The sequence below is a fragment of the Pithys albifrons genome, chromosome 3, assembly GCF_047495875.1.
Source record: "Pithys albifrons albifrons isolate INPA30051 chromosome 3, PitAlb_v1, whole genome shotgun sequence".
NCBI lineage: Eukaryota > Metazoa > Chordata > Aves > Passeriformes > Thamnophilidae > Pithys > Pithys albifrons.
Genome location: NC_092460.1, coordinates 77,522,197 through 77,543,267, shown reverse-complemented (window position 1 = coordinate 77,543,267; position 21,071 = coordinate 77,522,197). Strand labels below are relative to the sequence as shown.

Here is a 21,071-nt window from a genome sequence, read left to right as displayed (position 1 = left end):
TAGGCAATAGTCCATTAGGATGGGGTAGGTACTTCAGGCAGGAAAAAACAGTTCATCATTGGACACCAACACCAGTTCAGCTCAGGTCTTCTTCATCTGATGATGTCCTGCAACACAGAACTCAAATTGCAAGTTACCTTTTCTCAAGGTTAAATGTCCTTGAGGCACACATTGGGATTATCCCATCCCCTTTTCAGGGGTCACTATACCCTCATTAGGGTCACCATCCCCACACTGGGGTTACTATCCCCACACTGGGGTCTCCATCCCCTTCTCAGGGGTTTCACAATAGTGGATAACCTGGGAAATAATGTCCATGGTTAAATCCACCCCTCGGCCTTGTCCACCTACAGATGGCCTGAGGCATCATGGGCCCATTGAGCCAGGAACAGCTCTCCCTTATGCTAGTCCAGGTGTGATGTTCCTTCATTAGCTCAGCCTTTGGGCACATGAACATCCAAATGATGAATGTCTACAGATTCTACTCAAGCAGCAGTGTCCTGCCACACACCAACAGCCCACATGGGCCTCTCTATGTCTCAAATAATCTTTTATCAGTCCAGCAACCCTCCGAGGGGCACTGGCTGTCACCTACAAGTCAGTGTAGAGGTACAGTCCCCTTCATCAGAGAAATGTCTTCATTTCTCTCTAGAGTTTCAGCAGTCGTGCCATAATAGTACCCTTGTGGCATTAAGAGTATTTTTCAAGCTGGTGTTGGTTTTAGTGGTACTCCTTTTGCCAATCTCAAATATCCTCATGTGTGTATGACAGAAAATATGAATGTCATGTCTACCGTGGAAAAAACGATAGGCCTCTCAGAGAACAGAATTGGATTCTTTGAAGAAAAAAATAGAAATTCTCTTTTTTTGCGTCTGGTTTAGAACTGAGCCTGAGGTTTGAGGTTTCCTTTGGAAGGGGAGGGTAGCCCAGAGTTCCTATGAAGGTGCCGTACCTTGCAGAGGAAGCTACATAAACGCCTGGCTTTCACAGACTGCTTTGAAACCCTAATGCTGAGCAGTCTGAAGTGCTGGTGACACTTGCTGCTCCTTGCACTTAGTGTGCAGGCCTCCTAAACAAGCTCAGATTAACTGATGTGCTTGTTTTGGACACTCTTGATCAACCCTTAGCTTTCAGAAGTCGAATAATAGTCAAGGACCTGGAGGGTAACTTTGTGGAAGTGTTGCTCCCAAAGATGATGACTCTTTGTGTCCTTCTGAATGTTTCAGAGCTAATGAGAGACTTGCAGAAGCCAACACTAAGCTCCTTCGGGAGCGCCACAGAAGCAAATCTTTAATCACAAGCAGCATTGTCAGCGGACATCTGGCTGCAAGTCCAGTTCTGTATTCAACTGGACTGGGACATCTTGGCAGCAGTTTGGGACTGAACAGAAGTCTCAGTCTTGGAGGCAACTTCCTAAGCCCAGCAGAAAACACATTATCATCAAGAAACAGAGTTGAAGCCTATGTGGCCAAGGTAAGCACTTTGAAATACTGTTCTTGACTGCTGCTGAAGAGTATCTCTATGCAAGTTTATCCTTTCTGGCCTAAAGTTAGAATCCATTCATGGTTCCATGCCATACTCTCCAATATGTCAGAGCACCTGCGAATCCTCAGAAGGTTACGCTATTATATGTGGGAAGGCCCAAGACCTCTGGTCATTAGGTTTGTACAAATTTTCCAGAGTGCTCAAAAACCCAAGAACTGTTTACATCTAAGCAATGAGCTGTGTAACTACATTCTTTTACAAGAGAAACTGATAAAGAACGCTGTGGTGTAGGAAGCTTCCCATTAAGTTCTACATTAAATTTAAATGTATTGTATGTGTGAGCTATTTCAAATGGCTAATGTCACAGTGAGGGCCAAATGCCACCAGACATGTGTGAGACACCCTTTCCTTCATCAATAATCTTTGTTCTAGCAGTTTCTTCACTGGAACTTGTATTAGTATGTTAATAGCAACAAAGGGATGCTTCAAAAACAGGATGAGATGAGTGCGGTGGCATAACTTTGCTGTTTATACTTGAGTGCAGGAAACATACTGTGGATGGGAGGCCTTTGGTCTTGCAGTTCCTGCTGTGTGTTGCCACATGTCACAGTGGTAATTTCCCCCTCTTTGGGAAGTCTTCACAGCCTGCTAATTTTGCATTGATGCCTCAACCTCTGCAATAGCAGTGGCCCAAGTATGCCCTGTAATTAGAAGTCAGTGGGATAGCACATCCCTCACAGAATGCAGAGAGCATTAGACCATGAGATGTGGAAACCACCTGTCAGTAGTTGTAATCAGTGGGGAACCCATGTAGCATGGGATTGAGGTATGGCCAAGGCTTCTGTGCTGAGTCAGTGTATTTTGTTGTTGGGGGAATGTGAGAAGTATGTGTTCACTTTTAAGGCCATCTCAGTTCTGGGGTCTCCACTGCACCTCTGTTGGAAAGAACCCCTTTCAACAATGTGTTTGCACACAGCACCTGGTTTAAGAAAAAGAGCTAAGAAGATGGAAAGGGACCAATCAGCGTAGGTAATGCGTAGTAGAGATGAACTTTTCTGTACCACTGTCAACACGTTTTTGAGGGCAGGAAGGTGGACAGTCATTCCAGAAAGAATTCGTGAGGTGATTGGTACTGCAGCCCCTGCAGGAGCTGTTCTGCCTGCAAGCAATGGAAAGGAAGCAAAATTCAGGGACCCACTGCAAAAGGGAAATAAGGAGAAGAGCGGGAGGGGTTAGGGAGCACGGAACACATGAGGGAAAGAGAGGACAGAGACGTGGGCGCAAGATGTTAAAAGATGGAAAAGGCAAAGGAGGAAAACATTCTTGTTCTAGAAAGAAAGCTGTCTTAGTTTGAAACGAAAGGGTTAATAGTTACGTCTTTTTTGAAGAACAGGGAGAACAGACAGTGAAGGAAATGAAAGTGGGAGTACCCAATGCTTCTTATAACTGAGTTACTGCAATAGCCTTCAGATAGTCCTTTCTATTTTGATTATCCAGAAGAAGTTTCCAGAAGAAAACTCTGGGCATCTCAAAGTTTTATCAGTATCAAGGTAGATACCTTCACTGCTTTCCCGACTTCCCTTATGTACATTACAAAATGTTTTGCAAGAAATGCTTCCCAAATCTAATTGGGAAAAACATTTGAGCTGATTCTAGGAAATGAAGGCATTAGATTTGAGAATGGGTATGCTGTTCTTGCTGAGTGTCCTGAGGCCTGTTGTTACATGTAAGAACTGTCAAGCCTAAATCCTAACAGGTCTGTGAAAGGTTGGTGAAAATTCATGTGGTTGCTTGACTCAGAGAAGACTAGTGAACTCTGCTGGCTGCAGCCACTGTGAATTGGCACATTGACGAAACCAGTTTCCCTACGTAACATGAGAAGGGGAATGTCTGCTTCTTACTCTGTCTCTCAATTTCAGTTCCTTTTCTGATTTCGTTTTCCACCTGCCCTCTTGTATTTTACTGGTCTTTTCTATTGTTTGCTGTTTTGCTTGCCTCATGTTTCTTATTTCTCACTGAAGACCCTTGAACTTCAGGCCGTTTTTCTTTCTTCTTCAGCTCCTTAATCAAGAATCTTCTCTCTCTCCTCTCTGCAGCCAGATACGTGACAAGGTTTGTAAGCCACTATTGTTTAACCTTGGCTGGTAGTGGAAATGTTTTGTCTATTTATGGTGTTAGGTTTTGATTAAAACTTAGTGATGCATTCCTGTTTGCCTAAAGCTGGAAACGTTTTCATCTTGTTAGTTCCTCTGAGAGAGAGAGAGTGACTGCTGCCAAGTACTTGTGTGCTTTCTGTGATTGTAATGTTATGGCCTCTGTGGTAGTTGACCCTCTGTAAGATGACACTAGATATATGGATTTCATCTGTTGTAATGGAACTTCTTTCAACTAGAGGAGTAGGCCCTTTACCCTCCTTGCCTGTTCTGATATTTAAAAAGTTCTGGGTAGTAACAGCAGTTGTGCCTGGAGTCCCAGTCCTGCTCCAAAGTTGAGCTCCTCGACTCCGAGTATGATCTCAAGGAGTCTCAGAGAATCCAACTTACTCTGTGCTCGAGAAGCTCCTGTGGGTTAGCAGTAAGTCAACCCTGCTTCCTGAAGCAGAATTCTTGAGATGGTGACTGCTGCAAGGGAACCCAGAATGTTACTGTCTGGAGAGCTGTGCAGTGAGAAGTGCCTGCTCAGGAGGTTTGGGCTAGTCAGCTCTGCTGCCTTCTGCAGGAGTCCTAGGAGGTAGGAGAACAGGGGAGACACATTCTAGTCCTCCAAGGTGTATTTTTGTTCAGAGGCCTCTTCATTCCCTTTTCAGATATCCGTGTTTTGGCTTTATTTCCACCTATTTCTCTTTCCTCAGGCAGGGATGAGAGTCACATAAAGGTTAATGGACTAAATAGGAGTCAAAGGACAGCTTTTTTTTCTCTTGATTCATCTATACATGTTGCAGAGGGTCCTGCTAACCTTGTGGTCATTCTGTGGGCTTCATAAACCAGGGGAAGTGGTTTCTTCTAACATCTCAACTACTACTGCTTTACTTAGGATTAGTCCAGGGTTTAGGTTGTCTTTTGGTCTAGGCATTAGTTTTCCTGCTTTTTTCTATTACCTTGGTCTCATTTCATGTGCTAGGGAGCTGCCTTCTCTCCAGGGTTTTCCTGCTGCTTGAACCTGCTTGAAAACAATGAGAGGTCGGGGGATTTGGGGCAGTCCTTTTCCATTATTCTTTCAACTCAGTGCTCCCCTCTTCTATCTGGGAAGGCAAAGGCTAATCCAGCAAAGTACCACGAGGTAGTGGTTCTCCTATAAGAAGGTTACTCTGTTTTGATTTTTGCCCATGCCACTCTTTACTTGGCACTACTGAGAAAAGTTTGCCTCTATCTTCTTTATTCCACCCACCAGTGCTCCTGTCTAATGATCCAGGATGACTTTGGTTGTATAATAAAATCCACAGCGCTTGCATTGAGGAAGCTGTAGCTGTTGCTATCTTTTCTTGGTAGAGATTTGGAAAAAAAAATGGTGTCTGAACTTTTATTTTTATATATGCATGTCATGGTATTTGCAATAACAATACAGAAGAATCTTAAGGCAGTTAAAAGCCTCCCTGACATCTGATCCCATCTGATCTGGGAAGCTGAGCAGGGTCAGCCCCGGTCAGTACTTGGATGGGAGACCTCCTGGCAATACCAGGTGCTGTAGGTTCTAGTCCTGAGGACTTCACTGTCACTGTCCAAGCTCTCTCGGCCATGGCAGATGAACCTCAGGAGTTAAAGGGTGGGGCCAGTTCTGCGCACGCTGTGCCTCACCTAAAAAGCCCACTATGCTGGAACGACACACACACGAGGATAGGGCCCTTCCCAAATCTTCACTCACAAAGCTGAGCCATGATGATGACAGAAGAATCTTGGCCTGACCTGCAGAAGCTCTTTCAGTTTTCCATCTTAAGATGCAGAAAAGAAGAATACTAGCACATGCTTTTTCTATACGATGCTGTGTCAGTCCTGCAGTAGCTGCTGTTGCAGCTCTTGTCTTTAGAAGCTGCAGAAGCCAGCCTCAATGAATTGCTCCCTGTGCATGGCATTTGTGTGTATCTCAGCATTCAGCTGATGTTCTGCATGTGTACTTGATGATCGACTTTAGCCATCCCTTTGTTGCAATAACTGCACTGTGCTTTCTTCCTGGATGTTTTTGAGTTGCCCAGTTATAATGCAGCTGGTGAGTTACAGGTTCTTTTGCACTACCATTAATGTTGCTCAGCAATGAGAGTGCTACCTCCTGGGAGAACAAGAGTTTGTCTTCACTAAAAATCAACCTCCAAACCAAGTTGTCTCTCTTTGGCATGATATTTTTAGGTTTTATCCCATTATCTCTGGGGTTTAAGAATGTTTTAGGCATTTTAACAGTTACGTTTTGGTAGCATTACATCTTACCTGCCTATTTTCTGTATAACTCTAGGTACGACAGGAACTGGATGAAAAAATTACTAGAGAACTTCAACAAGGTAATGTCTCCTTATGTTAGGACTGTTTTTAAGGAATAAGGTGGCTATTTCTAACTCTCAACAGCTTTCCAGCCATTAATTTCAAGTTCCTGTGCTAAGCACAGGCTTTTCTTTTCTGCGAGCCTTCCAGCTGAGACTTGGACGTGAAAACTTCCCACTTAGCAAAACATCACATAGAATGTTATGCAGTTGCCTGGAAAAAGCCAAGCACAAACAAAATTAACCTGTTGCACCCACACAGAAACAGCTGTCTTAAGATGAAGTTGCCCTTCACTAGAGTTAATCTCAAGCACAAACATCAAAGGAGCCCCAAGATAAGAGTTTTGTAAACTTCAGACATGGCTTCTCCTTCCTTGTACATCCATGGCATTCAGCACTAAACCATACCATACACATTCTCTGCTCTTAGCTCTTGAGTTTTGCTATGATTCTGTGATTCATGGCTTGTCTTTGTAGCTTCGGTCTTTATCTGAATAAGCAAGAAGAATATGATCAGGGACAAAAGATAACCTTCCTTTAGGAAAAGATTATTCTGTAGTCTTTGGCCAAATACCAGTTCAATGCTTGCCATACATAGCCTAAAACTTGCTGTATAGTTTGAGGCCAGGTGTGCAAAGAGGAAATCCACCTATTCCATTGTTAATTTGTTTCTCCAGAGTCATTGCTGTGCAGTGACTGGTGCTATGTAGTAGTAGTAGTGTTCCAGTAAATCACTGGTTTGATTTTAAGGAAAGCAAAGACTTGAGGTTGAAGAGGTCTGCAGGGGGCGACATTTGGCACTGACATCATTTGTGGGTGCCCTGAAGATGTTCCTTGTGTAACCTCTGGAATGTCTTCCACTTGCTTTAGAAATGCTGTTGACTGATAAGCAAACATGGAAAAAAAAGTGTTTCTTCCTTTGTGCCTAGTGCTTTTACTGTAATGTTCCCTCAGAAATTATAAAGTCTCTCTCTGGATTGCAGACTCTCATATTGTCTGTAATGTTCTTGCATGCTTTATTTTGCTCCATCTGCTGTAAAAGTAACACCAGGAATCTTACTTTTTTTTCTCCTCAGCTACTGCTGAACTTGAAAGTGATTTGGCTGGATCTTCAAAAAGTCTTCATGTGGACCAGGATCCCCTTTGCAGAGCAATAGAAGAGTATCGTGATATTTTAACCAAAAATTACTTGATTTGAATGAAATACTATGGAAAAACCCTGGAAATCATTTGATTTTCACAGTCTATCTGTGATTTCCCATCTACTTGTTCAGATGTGAAAACATGTTTATTGCATTCTGAATATAAACTTGACTGCATGGATGTCAAGCACATTGCACTTACCTTTTGATGTGTTGATACATAGCTGGTTTCTTTTGCACTCACAATAAGAACCACAGCCATTTTTGCACTCACAATGAGAACCATATTCATTTTTTTCTGACTACCAGATTGACTGCTCTTGATCCTTGAGCTTGACAAAACAATCAAAAATGTTTCTTATCACAGTTGGTGCATTAGCATTCTCTTTTCTGTTAAATCATTTCACTCAAGGTGTTCAGAATGTTTCCAGTGTTACTTGAATGTTTAGGAGATTATTTACGTGCTTTTACCCCACTGCTTCTGTCCTGATGCAGTGACTGTTGCTGCTGATAAAGTTTTACTGATGTTTAAGCTGGAGAAAAGAGCACTTTAAATTGTCTTCACTTTATTTGATGTAAGTTTAAAATGGCTGAGTGTGTAGTAGTGCCAAGAGTTGTTTTGTCATCTTTTTGGTATGTTTGTTTTGTATCACAGAATGGGTGAGGTTGGAAGGGACCTCCATTGGTCCTCTGGTCCAGCTCCCCTGCTCAAGGAGGACCACCTAGAGGCAGTTGCCCATGCCTCAGTTGGCTTTTGAATACCTCCAAGTTTGGAGACTCCACAGACTCCATGAGAAGCCTGGGTGACCCTCACAATACACTTGAATACCATGAGAGGCAGTGGGCACAAACTCAGTACCTCTCACAGTATGGGTGTTGATTTCTGTATTAAAAATGGCTGCAACTTCAGACATTTACAGCTCTTGAATCAGCACTTGTGGTGCACCTGAAACATGTACAGTGGGAGGGGAAAAAAGGGAATGTTAATGCATTAACTTTGTTTCCTCAGTACCCTCCAGAACTTCTGTGATAGGATAGCCAATCTTTTTATTGCTGCTAGCAGGTGATGATATTGTGTCTGTAGCCCAGCTGTTAGCCCAGATGTGGCAGGACATTTGTGTCAACCACACAAGCAATTTTACTTACTTCAGAGAGTTATCAAGTTACTAGTTGTTAATGAAGATCTGAGTTGTCATTTCCCATCCATAAAAGTCACCAGCAATCACAAGAGTATAGAACAAAATCTCAGTTCTGGAAAAGTAAGAATGATTGTATTGAAATGATTTAAGACTGGAAAACTTTGGGGGGTTTTCTGACTAATTCAAGGATTTAACAGGCAGTGAGGAAAGCACTAAATGCTGCTGTGACACTCTTCCTTTTTATATGAATACATTTTTGTGAAGCTGATACCCTGTCTATAATTCAACTTGATATTGAATAAACTTTGCAATCTAAGCCCATGTCTTTGTTTTATTGTTCCTCTTCTTTTGATACTGCTTTACAGGTGAGAGGACTCCTGCTCTGGGTGTGGGGTTTCTTTTTCAAAAAAGACAGTGGGGATGCCTGCTGTCTGCCAACACCTAGAAGATGTAGTCCCTGCCTTTGGGGGTGTCCTGAGTTGGTAAGACATCCTACGTGAGTAGTCCTTGGGTAAGCGACAAATATTTGTAAGTAAGGCTCCTGTTTTTCCTCCTCTCTCTCCCTTCTCTTTGGGTTTGGGCTCTTTGGTCACTTCTGTTAATAGAGTTACCATGTTTTTCTGAACTCCTAACAGTGCTCAGCCTCATTTTTCCAGCTACTGTAGAACCCACCCTGCTACAGCTCATAAAGGGGAAATGCCCATCTGGTAGCCTTCTACCAATACACGAGTAATTCAATGAACAGAGGGAGAGTGTTGCCTGTTTCTTTACTTTAGCAAGGCTTTCTGTGGTTTAGACTCTAACAGTCAAATTTAGGTTTTGGAACTTTTCTTTCCAAAGAGAAAGCAACTGTGTTCCCTAATTTCCTTGCTAATGTATGTTAGAAACCCTTTCAGGTCAGTAGCTGTGAGAGGATTACTAGATTTGGTAATTTATTGTACAGAATATACAATTATGTTTCAGAAAATCCCATTATACCAATTGTTTTTTCCTCAAGAGCAAATGATATAATAAGTAATCTGGGTTTCCCAGGTTTCAGAATGTTGCATTGAATTGTGGCCACAAAACATGATTAGTTTTTCATTGTTACAGCCAGAGTAGTTGTAACACTCCAGCCCCGGAGCTGCAGGCTCTGCTGAGTATTACTTTAATACTTATATATATTTAATATCTTTAATACCTTATGAAAATGGCCAGAAAATAAGACTTGGGCTCGTTTCTAAGGAGTTTCTTTAGTAATTTAGGGGAGAAAATAAGGGAATGTGGCAAAGGTTCCAAAAGGGCAATACAGAAGCCAGACAAAATGTTCTACCACAATACCAATTCAGCACATATTAATCTACACCACTGTTACGGGTTTATCTGCTTTGACCTTTACAGAGCCCAACTCAGGCGGGGGCCTCTGATCCCCCGGCCACTCCGGGGCGCCAGGCCAGGGTGAGGGGCCAATCCAAGCTGGGTCAAGGGCTCCAGGAGCTGTGGGTGCTGCAATTTTCCCAAGGTGTTTGTGACTGGCAGCTGAGCTGGCAAAATGTCAACTGCCCAACACAGAGTCAGTCTGTCTCCCCCCACACACTAAGAAAAGGGAGAAAGGGGGGAAAAAAACCTTCAAATAGGTTGAACTTAAACTAACTATATATATTTACACAGAAAAAATTAAAAGTGTAACACACCAGTTAAACAATTTTCTACCTCCCACCGAAAACAGATTCCATCACTCTAGATTCATAAGCACCCCGAAAGACACCCAGCAAGAAACAGAAAGTATAACAACAAAATGTTTCTACTTCCCTGAACTCAAACAAAATACAAGTAGCAGCAGCAGCAGCAGGGCCCACACAGGAAGACAGCAGCTGTGTGTCTTGCCTCTACTTTGGCCATGATGGAACTGAGTGAACACCTCCTACTCCTGTATTCGTATCTCAGGTTTGTGTCATCTGGTATGAAATATTTCTTTGGTTACTTAAGTCAGGTGATACCTGTCTCTCCTAATCTGCATAGATTCTCCGAGCCTGCTAATTTGAGGCCTACCTAAAACTAAAGCAAAAACTACCACACAGCTGCTCCAGAGCTTCCCTGTGTGGGCTCCAGAGCCCTGCTGAGGGATACAATGCCACCCCCGCTCCGTGAGGTTTGACCCATCCCTTCCCCTACACACACACAAACATGCACCCCCCACAAGATGATGCTGACCCCATAATCACTGATCTGGTGTGTAACAGTAGTGTCTTGAACAATTAATGGCTGTTTGAGTGGTGCTACTGTATCCCTTAGGGAGCCTTGACCTCTGAAATATCCAGGAATCTGCTTATAATTAATTCATTGCTGACCTCTTTAAACATGGGCTGAATTTAATCTCCTCTCTCTAAGTGACTATATTTGACTATATTACTCTCCAACTTTTTTCCTAAACAAAATCCTGCACCTGCATTTTGCCATCTGGATCTAAGTCACTGTGAGAAAAATTGGCTTTCATTTTGAACATGGAAGACAAGATATGTGTGTAGATGTTCTGGGCATTCACTCAGGAGAAAACAGATACAAATATATACCAGAAGTGCAGGGAAAAAGAGATGGCTCACAGGCTTTTGCCACTTATCTGTACTTCCTTATGTCTAGATTATCTTTACTGATATAAGCCTTTCTTGGTGCTGTAGTAGGACCTTGGTAATCTGAGAAGTTTCTCACTTCATTAAGGTTCATACTAAGGCTCGGGTGGCCTGGCCCATGGCAGAGTGCATGGAAACTTCAGTACTTTAATCTCAGCTGCTTTTAAAGGCCCAAGATGATGAAGGGCATTGCTCGGGGCACATCTGTGTGTTGAAGTGTGGCATTAGCAGCAGGGTAGCTTGGCAATTCTCTTTTAGCTAAGGGCAATTCTGCTGAATTCTGCACTTTGATGCTGAAACTCAGAAAAAGCATAATTAGCATAATTAGAAACAAACTCAAAACTACTCCCAGATACAGTGTGGTTGTAAAGCATTGTACATGTCTTATCCACAAATGAAACGAATACATACAAACATACTAATATTTGTCTGTCTTACTGCTTTCTGTACTGGCTGGACTTCCATAAAATGGTGGTATCAGAAGTTAGAGCATAAAACTCACAATTACTTGATGGATGTTATAAACACCGCAAGAAGTTAATTGAGGCTTTAGACAAATCAGGGACCTGGTCTCCTTCACTCACATAACAATCACCACTTAAATGATAATAATCACTAACTCTGTTCCATTTCCCATCAGAGACTGTTTTCACTATGATCCTGAATTTTTAATTGAATGTGACCTGATGACTTTTCATGGAAGCAGTCTTGAAAATCAGAAGTGCAGTTCCAGAGAGTGATCCTACCCCATTATAGTTACAAAAAGAATCTAAGCCTGTCTTCTCAAAGTGCTTGAGCATTTGCACTTCCTAGATTTAAGCTGGACTTACGCCTGACTCTTGTATCCAGGATAAGTTAGGACAATCCAGAGAAGAAACATGGCAAAAAGCAAGAAGGCTGTTTCCATTCAACATTAATGAGCACACACTTTCATGGGTTTTGCACTTGCAGTCTAATCACAGAAATCACTGCACGCTTCTGCTTCTAATGATCTGATTGTTAGGAGAAAGGCTGGCCCCAGTCCTATTGACTGTTTACATCCTAATGTGCTCTGTTTTTTAAATCCACTTCCAAACTAACTGAGGTTCTATTGTGTGATATTTCCTCCACAGCATCACACATTTCCAATCAGCCTCAGCTCCTTAGCCATAATCACTTCCTGCCTTGGCTTCTGTTCAGTCCTGAAACTCACTGTAAAATAGAACTCCATACATACAGTCTGTATTCATGAAATGGTATAGATGAAGTGGTATTTAGGTGGCAGTTGGCAAGAAAGGGTTTGATTAATTGGAAATGCTATAAACTGAGTTGGAAATCGTTATAGATAGCCAGGGGATTTATTGCTGAATGGTTTTTTCCTGGCCTTTTGCATGCACGTTGCTTTGAATCCAATTTTGACAATCTATCCCCTGTATCAGAGATCACACCATCACCTACATGTTCAGCAGTGCGAATGCTGCAGATCCCAGCCATCACCGTCAGCAGTTCTGACCAGTTTGCACAAACATCACAGCATTCATCTGTATACAGGTTTTCGTCTGCATCATAAGCAGACTTGAAGTCTGAAATTACACAAGTGAGAATTCCCAAAGATTTAAGCACAAAAATACAAAGCAAAAGAGCCATAATTAAAAAGTAGCATTTTAGGATATGAAGCTTCCATATGCCTTAAATATTTCTGTGAATGTTTTCTCTCTTCTGTATTTCTCATGAGTGATGTGCATAGATACAATAACTGTTAAAGCGAACTTCACTAGAATGACTGCTCTGTAAAACCCAACTTTGTTCACACTCAACAGGTTTCTATCCTGCTTACCTCTATTTTTTATGGATTATGCTACTTCAAATCCAGCTTCTTTAATTTCTCCACCTGAATGCTTTCCACTCCTGTTTCTATGCAAACCACTGTAATCATCACTGATGGATTCAACACTAAATTAAAAATAAGATAAATCTAGAAAATAAACAAGAAGGATGTGGGACAACCATTAAAGATGTTTTAGTGGACAAAGCCAGTACACGTGCATGTCATTGCACTCCCTAAAGTAATGAACACTTTTTATTTAAAAGTGCAAGTAGCAGGAAAGCGGTTGAGCATCGAGTGAAATTTTTTGGCATTCAGTGGGACTGATGATTACTGATGTAAGGCTGAACAGCAGCAGCACGTTGTTCCACACAAGTCTGAGTTCCTGAAACGTGCTCCAAGGCTCCAGGAAGGAAGATACTATCATGTAGATAAGATCCTGCTTTTAGTGCTAGCAAGCGGTTCTTGGCAGAAGTCTGAATGTTATTGTGTTTTCAGCTTTGATTTCCACCTGCGTCAATGGAGCTTTTTTCTTCTTCAGGGATAATGCTGATGATGTAAGAAATATCAGCATTTCTGCCATTACTGTAAAAATTACTGTAAAAAAAATAGGCCCCTGAAGGGGACTGTAAGACAAAATAGAGCACACTGAAAGAGGCTATCACGAACAGGATTTCCAGGACAATCACCTTGCTCTTTACTATCTTCTGTCATATGTTTTTAACCTAAGTATTATACAAGTTTCCCCTCCGTCACCTCAAGGCTTGACCTATGACCTTCTGGCACATCTGGTTTTCATGGTTATTGGTCTGTGAATATCTGGTACTTGAAGTATGCCTTACTATTTAAGCAATAATGAAGCTAAAACTATTGATGACGTAGCTTTTCTAGATCTTTACTGCAACTGAAGAAATTTTCCACTTAAAAAAATAATCCACAGACTTATTTTCATTATTCTAATCAACAAACTGCAGTTTGCCCAACTGGAAAGCAGAAATAAGAACTCAATTATTAAAAATGTGTAGGGTTGCACGCAGAAGTGTCAAAATGTTTCACAGACCAAATATAACTAGCAAGATCATCTTTGTGTGTCTCTGCCATGACTCACATTCATAGTTTCCAAGTCTCTTCAACTGAGGCTTCTCCTCCTTGAGAAGTGCCTTCACAGTCATTGTAATTCCTAAAGAAGCAACAGCTCATGACCCAGTATTTGTCACCTTAACTATGAAATAAATTAAATCTTCTCTTACCAGAGCATGGAGAAGACAATCCTAGTATTAAAGGATAATTTCTGTAAGAATCTGCAGAATAAAATGCTTAGTCAAGATGCAGGAGAAGCTAGGAGGTGGAATTACATTGCCACGGCTACAAAGCACCTACTCAGGCATACAGGTCTGGTACATTTGCTATGAAAGTAATATGGCAATGGCCATGAGATAAATCTGTGATACCATCCACCTGTATCCACCTGGACTTTATCTTCAGTTCTAACAGAGGGAGTTTGATGTGTCTCTCAGCTGTTTACTTATAAAATGGATTGAAAAATAAACTCTAACTCTAGGGCCTAAGAACAACACGCAAAGGTTGAGTTGTATAGAAATTCTCCATAGTTGTAATACATCCTCGAAGCGATATCCATACTGTTTCAATCCAGTACTTGCCTTTACACCATGTAATGGTTGAGGAACTTTGATTGCAATATGTGGAGTGGACATGGAGACACTTCACATGGATTGCAATTACTTGTCCTTTCACTCCAAGATCTCTATTAAACAAACAAAAGGAGGAAGTGACCATGAAGGAAATGGACAATGAAGGAAACTTAATGAGTTATGACAATTACCTCCAATTCAGCGTTACTTCCTTTTGTCCTTAGCATCACCTTTCTCTGCCCTTGTCATTTTTGTAAAATTCGTTTATTACTCTGCAAGGACTCATTGGATTTTATTCCTGTTATTTTTTGAATCTTTAATCTAGGCTCCTTGCAGGAAAAGACAGTTTCCAAGAACAAATTCTTCCTATCTCAGCAGGGCTCTCCATGCACCCCACAGAACCAGCTAAATTATAGGGCTGCAGTGGTCAGAACTCACTGGGAGCACCTTCAATTCTGAAAAGTTACTTTTTTTTTTTGAGGGCACTTTGCCCTCCAGCAAGAATAAGGCAAAGGGGTTTTGCAGACAATACTCCTCTGGGAGTATCTTCTAGGAGACATTTGCTTCACTACATCTGCAATCAGTGGTAAACAGCCAGAACCTTCATCCCAGACAGCTGGAACACGCTGGCTGGCCTACCCCTCCTCAACACACAACTATTACCTGTGGTGCTCCCCTTTCCATTCCAGGCCAGTCCTCTTTCATACCTCTTCAGCATCTGAGGAGATAAGCTTTCCTCTCAAAAATTCAGCTCTGCTTCCTAGAATGCCATGGTTGCAGGTTTGATCCCCATACAGCTCATTCACTTAAGAGTTGGACTTGATCCTTGTGGGTCCCTTTCAACTCAGAATATTCTGTCATTTCCCATTTACCACTTTCAGTGCTTTTGCTGCACTGACTGCAAGTGAGAGTTCTAGTGTCAAGAAATGTATACAACTTTCACATATGCTGAGCTTCCACCCCACTCTTCCTCTTCCCTCTCTGTGGACTAGCATTCTCTAGCTTTCTTTATCAAAATCACTAATACTTAGGCCATCACTCTATGTCCACTTTGTGGTTTCAGTGCCAGCAATTTTCCCTACTTGGATTCATTTATGAAAATAACTATATAAAAGTTACTCTCTTACATTCAATACTGAGGCAAGTTCTGTTCAAAATAAATAACATCTAGCTAAAGCACTCTGGTGTCTTCTAAACTACACTCTAAGACAATGGTTACACATCAGAAACACAAAATTCTCTTTCTGTAGATCTCACCCAAATTTTGAGCAAGAAGAGTGAAGATACAGAATGAGTTGGTCTGGAATTTAATGGGCTTCAAACAAATGTGTCTAAGTTCTTTTAAGTTTTGTGTTTCTGCTCAAAAGTCTTTCTTTCTCCAATTTAATTTGCCTGCAAGGATTAAGGCATTAAGAACCACTGCAGCATAGTCTAAGTGTTACAGGCATAAATCATTAATTTGACCATGAAAGCTTTCAACATTCTTCCTTTCTACACTAAATACACACACACAAAAAATCCCAATCACAGTTTTCTACTTACAGCCAGAACTACATTTAGGGATGGTTAAACTGCCTGTTACACATCTACCTCCAAATAATCCTTGGTTACCAGGAAGAAGCTTGGTTTAACTTTAGGAATGAGATCTTATTTCAGAACAAGGTATATACACAGTATCAGGGCCATCACCAATACTGATTGCTTTTCCCAGTATGCATTTCCCACTGAAATTATGCAGCATGAAACCCCAAAGGAAATTCAATGAAAGCGTCTTTAGTAAAATGTAGAAACTTTAATTTACAGGCAAAACTACAACATATAATAAAAAACTGGTGACTAAACAAATTAAACACAATTTGTAAAAATTGTCCACATTGTTAAATAGGTCTGTACAACCAAAGATTTACAAAGTCCCTGTGAATTTTCATCTTTTCAGTGCACAACTGAGTTCAAAGGTTCTGCTCGAATATTCCCCAAGTCAAGAGCTGAATCCGTCTCTTCATCAATTTCACCAATGACAGCACTGCAATAAAAAAAATCAGGTTATTGTTTCTTGAAATCCAATCAATCACACATTTCTAAAACAGAAGCTGTCTTTTTCCTTCTAACAACACTTATTTGTTGTTGAACCATATTGACTTTTTCTGACTGATGCTCCATGTTCCCTGCAGGCTCCCAGTGATGCAAACTGGAATGTCTGGAAGCACGTTATATCACGAGTGTTCCTGTCCCTTTATTTTTCAATACCTTCGCTATTTTGTGAGAGTCCCTTATTTTGAAGTTACTGTTACTTAGCTGTTGATTGTTTTTACTTCTTCCTCTAAGGATGTTAAATTTTAGTATGTTTAAGTTGCATGAATACGGATTTATTCCTTCTAATGAAAATGTTTCTGACTTTATTAAGGTTGGAAAAAAAATGAGAATACATTCTGTAAAAGAATATTCTGGGTATACTTGAGTAATGTGGCTGTCTGGTATGATAGAAGAGCGAAACAATAAGCTTGGCTTTTTATATAGGTTTTTACTATCTGAATGAAAAGTTACTGTTAGAGTAACATGTTTAGTCCCACCTTTGAATGTGTCAATTTACTTTTTTCTTAAAGCTTAACTCACATGTGAAGAAAGCATTCCAAAATTCCTCAATGAAGTTAGTTAATGCACCTAAGATATAAATTCAAGCCTTGACATTTCTTTGTACAGAAACTTCCATCAGAATTACAATATGAAAATTCCTATCCATGCTCACATGTTGGTGACTGCAAGATGCTCTTTTTGTAGTTGTAATAAAAAAGAATATTATTTCTGCTATCAGTTTCAGAATGCTGCTGCAAAAGTGATCTAGCAGGCCCACTCCCCAGGCCTTCTTTCCAGTTCTCTCATAACTGTTCCATGTGTTTGGCACATCAGCTACTTTTCTCTCCATTCACTGAGGTTTTATTGCAATTTTGTGAGCTAATTTTACATCAAGTATCAACTCATACATTTGATCTGTCACTACATCAGCTTCAACAGCTGTTACACTGTCAAGCCAGAACCTTCACGCGTTGTCCAGAACACGAAGGGCTCTCTGTGAGCATCTCCTCTAAAAACACAAGCTGCTGAAAATCAACTTTGTACACCACATTGCTGACTTCTTGCACACAAGTTTTATCTAATTTTTTATTCATTATTCTATTTTTTCCTTCATCAACTATTACGAACCAGAATAAAGAACATCTATACAATGCCTACTCTAAAGAGGAGAATGCTGAGTTTTGTACTGACCCTTCCGAGATTCCTAATCAGAATGAGCTTGTTAATTTACAGCTCAGTAACTACAGACTAAGGAGATCACAGAATCATAGAAAGGGTTGCATTGGAAGGGACCTTAAATATCATCTGGTTTCAACTCCTCCCTGCCATGGGTAGAGATGCCACCCACTAGATCAGGTTGTTCAGAGGCCCCTCCAGCCCGGCCTTGGCAACTTCCAGGGATGGGGCATCCTCAGCTTCTCTCAGTAACCTCTCTGGTATCTCACTACCCTCCGAGTAAAGAGCTTCTTCCTAACATCTAACCTAAATCTCTCCTCTTTCAGTTTAAAACATTCCCCCTTGTTCTACCACTATCTGCCCACATAAAAAAAAAATCACTCTCCCTCTTTTGTAGAAGCCCCTTTAAGTTCTGGAAGGCCACAATGACATCTCCCTCATTAAGAAGAACCTTCTCTTCTCCAGGCTCAATAAGCTCAGCTCTCTCAACCTGTCTTCACAGGAGAGGCATTCCAGTCCTCAGATCACCTTTGATCTTAACATTATAATCACTTTTGTAACGTAAATGCAGATGTTTGTTATTTAATACAGAATCAGAGTCATTTAGATCTGGAAAGACCTGTAAGATTGAGTCCAACCACTAACCCAGCACTGCCAAGGCCACCACTAAACCCTGTCCCTAAAAGTGCCCTTTCTACACATCTTTTAAATACTTCCAGGGATGGTGACTCAGCGACTTCCCTGGTGCCTCAGCTGTGACAATACTTGGACAATACAGTGCTGCTCACAGATAAAAAGCTTCAAAGTGTCTGGGGCTGTCAAGACTTATACAGACAATACACACAAATACACCGAGGCCCACATACACACAAAGTCTGTATGAACAGATTTAAACAACAACATGCTATACTTACACATTATCACCTCTTACAATGTATAATCCCAGCACTACTTGCTCAACTCCTTGTGAAGAACTGAACACTCGTTCATGGCTTTCATCCAAAATCAAGTTAATGGTCTGATCAAAACCTTTGAGCGTTCCCTGAAAACAACACACAAAAACAAAGCACTCCAATTACCTTTTAAATTTTATCATCTTTGCTCTCAAGGATATCTTAAACAAGGCAGCAAAACTGAGGCACTAGAGAATGATGTTCTAGCTGGGTTGTATTGTTTGGCTTAAACACGAACTGCTAAAGAAAGTAATTTCCAAAGCAATACTCAATTTAAGAGAAGTGTATATTAATTACTGACTGCTCATGCTAAAAGCTATGATTGGCTTTCAGCATTAAAAGGAGTTTCCCTTGATTCAAACAGTCCTCTAGACAACTAATTTTACTATTTCTACACTGTTTTGGTCTTCTTTGTATCGAAGATACCAGAAAATCAAGTAAGTAATTAAAACAAAGAACAAAAAAATTGGATTCCTGTGGTCAAAAATACTGAAACCATTCCAAACAAGCAACTTAAAGTGGTATTTCTGAAGAAATCTATGTTGTGTTTAGTAAATCAGAGTTATTGTGCTAATATTCACTTACATCATCTAACCATGTAAGAACGAGTCATCTGTACCAACTCCACTCAAATATTGTTGGCACAAAGTGTCTTGTAGCACAACAAAAAGTTTATCAGACTGACTTCAGCCAGACAGATTGGGTGAATCCAGTATTTTTTCTTTCCGGAGGCTGCACAAAGCGAAGTACAGACAGAAAGATAAAATACAAGATGATGCAAGAAAAAAACCCAAAACAAAATCAACAACAAAATCAAAATATTAATACAGTCTAATATATGTCAGCCAATCCTCAGGATTTTAGGCATAAACAAATCCCAGAACAATTATCCAGCAATTCTCCAGGTGATGTTTATCTGTAACCACAGGGAAGAAATGGTTCTGGCACAAAAGTCGAAGAGCTTATAGAACAAAGAGGACATTTCAGATGGAAACCAAATTACTGAAAAGAAGAGAAATGCATTTTCTTGTGCATTCCCACAGAAAAATTAATTTGACCAAAAAGCCAAAGCATCTACATGCACAAATTTATCAATGCACAAATCTGACGTGCAGGAAGCAGTAACTGTTCACAAAAAAATTTCAAGCTTTATGGCCATTATTTTATACTTTTTGATTTTAAGGTGAGAACATGTGACAATATCCTAACACAGTGTCTTTGCTGCCATGATGGCAAGTCTATATGGGGGGAAAAGAAGGTTAAAAATGCAAGTCTTACCACAATCATTCTTCCATCAGAAGTAATTACTGCAACAGTGCCTGGCAGTTCATTAAGGAAATGTTTGATATCTGAAATAAAACCTGTAAGATTTTCAGATGTGCATATGCAATATAGGTTTTAAGAGCCATTAGGAGCCAGAAATGCCTATCAACACCTTTTTTAAAGCAGCATGGTTGATAATAACATTTAACAACACAGTATTTTTTTATTAAAATCTCCTTTTAAAGTTTCACTTTGCCTAACCACGGACAGTCATACACGAACACCATTAAAAACAAAATAACGATCTGAGTTCACCTTTCTTCCCATTACCAAGTGCACTGCCTCAAACTGAAACGAGTTTTATAAACACTCTCAAGTCCTTAAAAAGCAGCTTTGCAGTGGTGATCCCAGGGCTGGTGTTCTGCATCTCCTCACTCTGAATTATCTAATTATCTCAATTTGATGATCACATATCCATCAGCTTGAATAATTCTGGGTTACTATCTTATTGTTTGTGAGTAAAACTGAAAATGCTCATACAAGGAGCACAAAAAACCAGCATGAAAAGCGTTCAAAGAACCCCAGGTCCCGGGTTCTGAACAAGTGATGCAAAGCTGGTAACTAAAGGCGCGTCAAGAGCTCTTTATGGGGACAGGCCCACAGCGAATCCCGCTCTACACCACGACGCGGGCCCCGCACCGCTCTGCGGCACTGCGTGCCGGGGGGACCCTGCCCTGCGGGTAACCTCCTGTACCCTCCGCTGTGCCCGCCGAGCCAACCTCCTGTGAGGAGAGACCGACACCGCCAAGCGGGAAGGGCCCAAGCAACGCGAAAAGCCCAGCCCAGCCCTCAGGGCCCGCTCCTAGCCTGCGACCACGGCCGCGCAGGAGCGGGGAGGCCGGTGTGGAAGGGGGAGGCCGGTGCAGGCCCCCAAACCGGGCCGAGCCCCGCGGGCGGATACGGTTGATGTAGTTCTCCAGCGCGGAGGCCATGGCGGCGGCGGTGGCGCCTTCCCCGCGCGGCACAGCACGCACGGCCGGCGCGCGCCGCTGACGCAACACCCGGCGCGCAGGCGCACAGCAGGGCAGAGGGGCGGGGCGCGAGCGCGCATGCGCAGGGAAGACGGGAGGCGGGCGGGTGGTGCAATGAGACTGGGCCGTACCAAGGAGCGGGTGGCGAGAGCCGCGGGGGGGTTATGGCGCCCCCTCCGCCGCACATGGCACCGCCCGCGGGGGCACCCCCGGCCCCGCACACAGCGGAGCGGCCCCCGCGGGGGATCGGCCCGGGGGAAATCGGCCCGGGGGAAA

General features: G+C 41.7%; 2 protein-coding genes across 4 annotated transcripts in view; one reads left to right on the top strand and one right to left on the bottom strand.

Annotated features, from left to right (window-relative positions):
- ANKRD26 (ankyrin repeat domain containing 26) overlaps nt 1-8,550 on the top strand; it is a 55,648-nt gene extending 47,098 nt beyond the window's left edge. For 2 of the 3 annotated variants that reach the window (XM_071552464.1, XM_071552463.1), the window contains 4 exons: nt 1,227-1,473; nt 3,544-3,597; nt 5,929-5,974; nt 7,030-8,550. In XM_071552464.1, coding sequence (XP_071408565.1) covers nt 1,227-1,473; nt 3,544-3,597; nt 5,929-5,974; nt 7,030-7,151 — 469 coding nt within the window. In that variant the 3' untranslated portion in view covers nt 7,152-8,550. The remainder of the gene's footprint in view (nt 1-1,226; nt 1,474-3,543; nt 3,598-5,928; nt 5,975-7,029) is intronic. The other variant, XM_071552465.1, reaches the window with a different exon arrangement.
- A 7,521-nt stretch (nt 8,551-16,071) lies between these two features.
- LSM8 (LSM8 homolog, U6 small nuclear RNA associated) lies at nt 16,072-20,843 on the bottom strand. The gene is made up of 4 exons (XM_071550002.1): nt 20,726-20,843; nt 19,780-19,820; nt 18,463-18,590; nt 16,072-16,322 (listed from the first exon to the last, which is right to left on the bottom strand). Exons 1-4 carry the CDS (start codon nt 20,754-20,756, stop codon nt 16,232-16,234), a joined length of 291 nt encoding a protein of 96 aa, XP_071406103.1. The 5' UTR covers nt 20,757-20,843; the 3' UTR covers nt 16,072-16,231.
- Between the last annotated feature and the right edge of the window lie 228 nt (nt 20,844-21,071).

Coding starts and splice junctions, on each gene's coding strand:
- LSM8 (XM_071550002.1), bottom strand. CDS start 20,756: ATGGCCTCCGCGCTGGAGAACTACATCAACC. Junction 18,591..19,779: donor CTGATGGAAGAATGATTGTG/GTAAGACTTGCA, acceptor TGTTGTTTTCAG/GGAACGCTCAAAGGTTTTGA. Junction 16,323..18,462: donor ATTGTAAGAGGTGATAATGT/GTAAGTATAGCA, acceptor TTTTTATTGCAG/TGCTGTCATTGGTGAAATTG.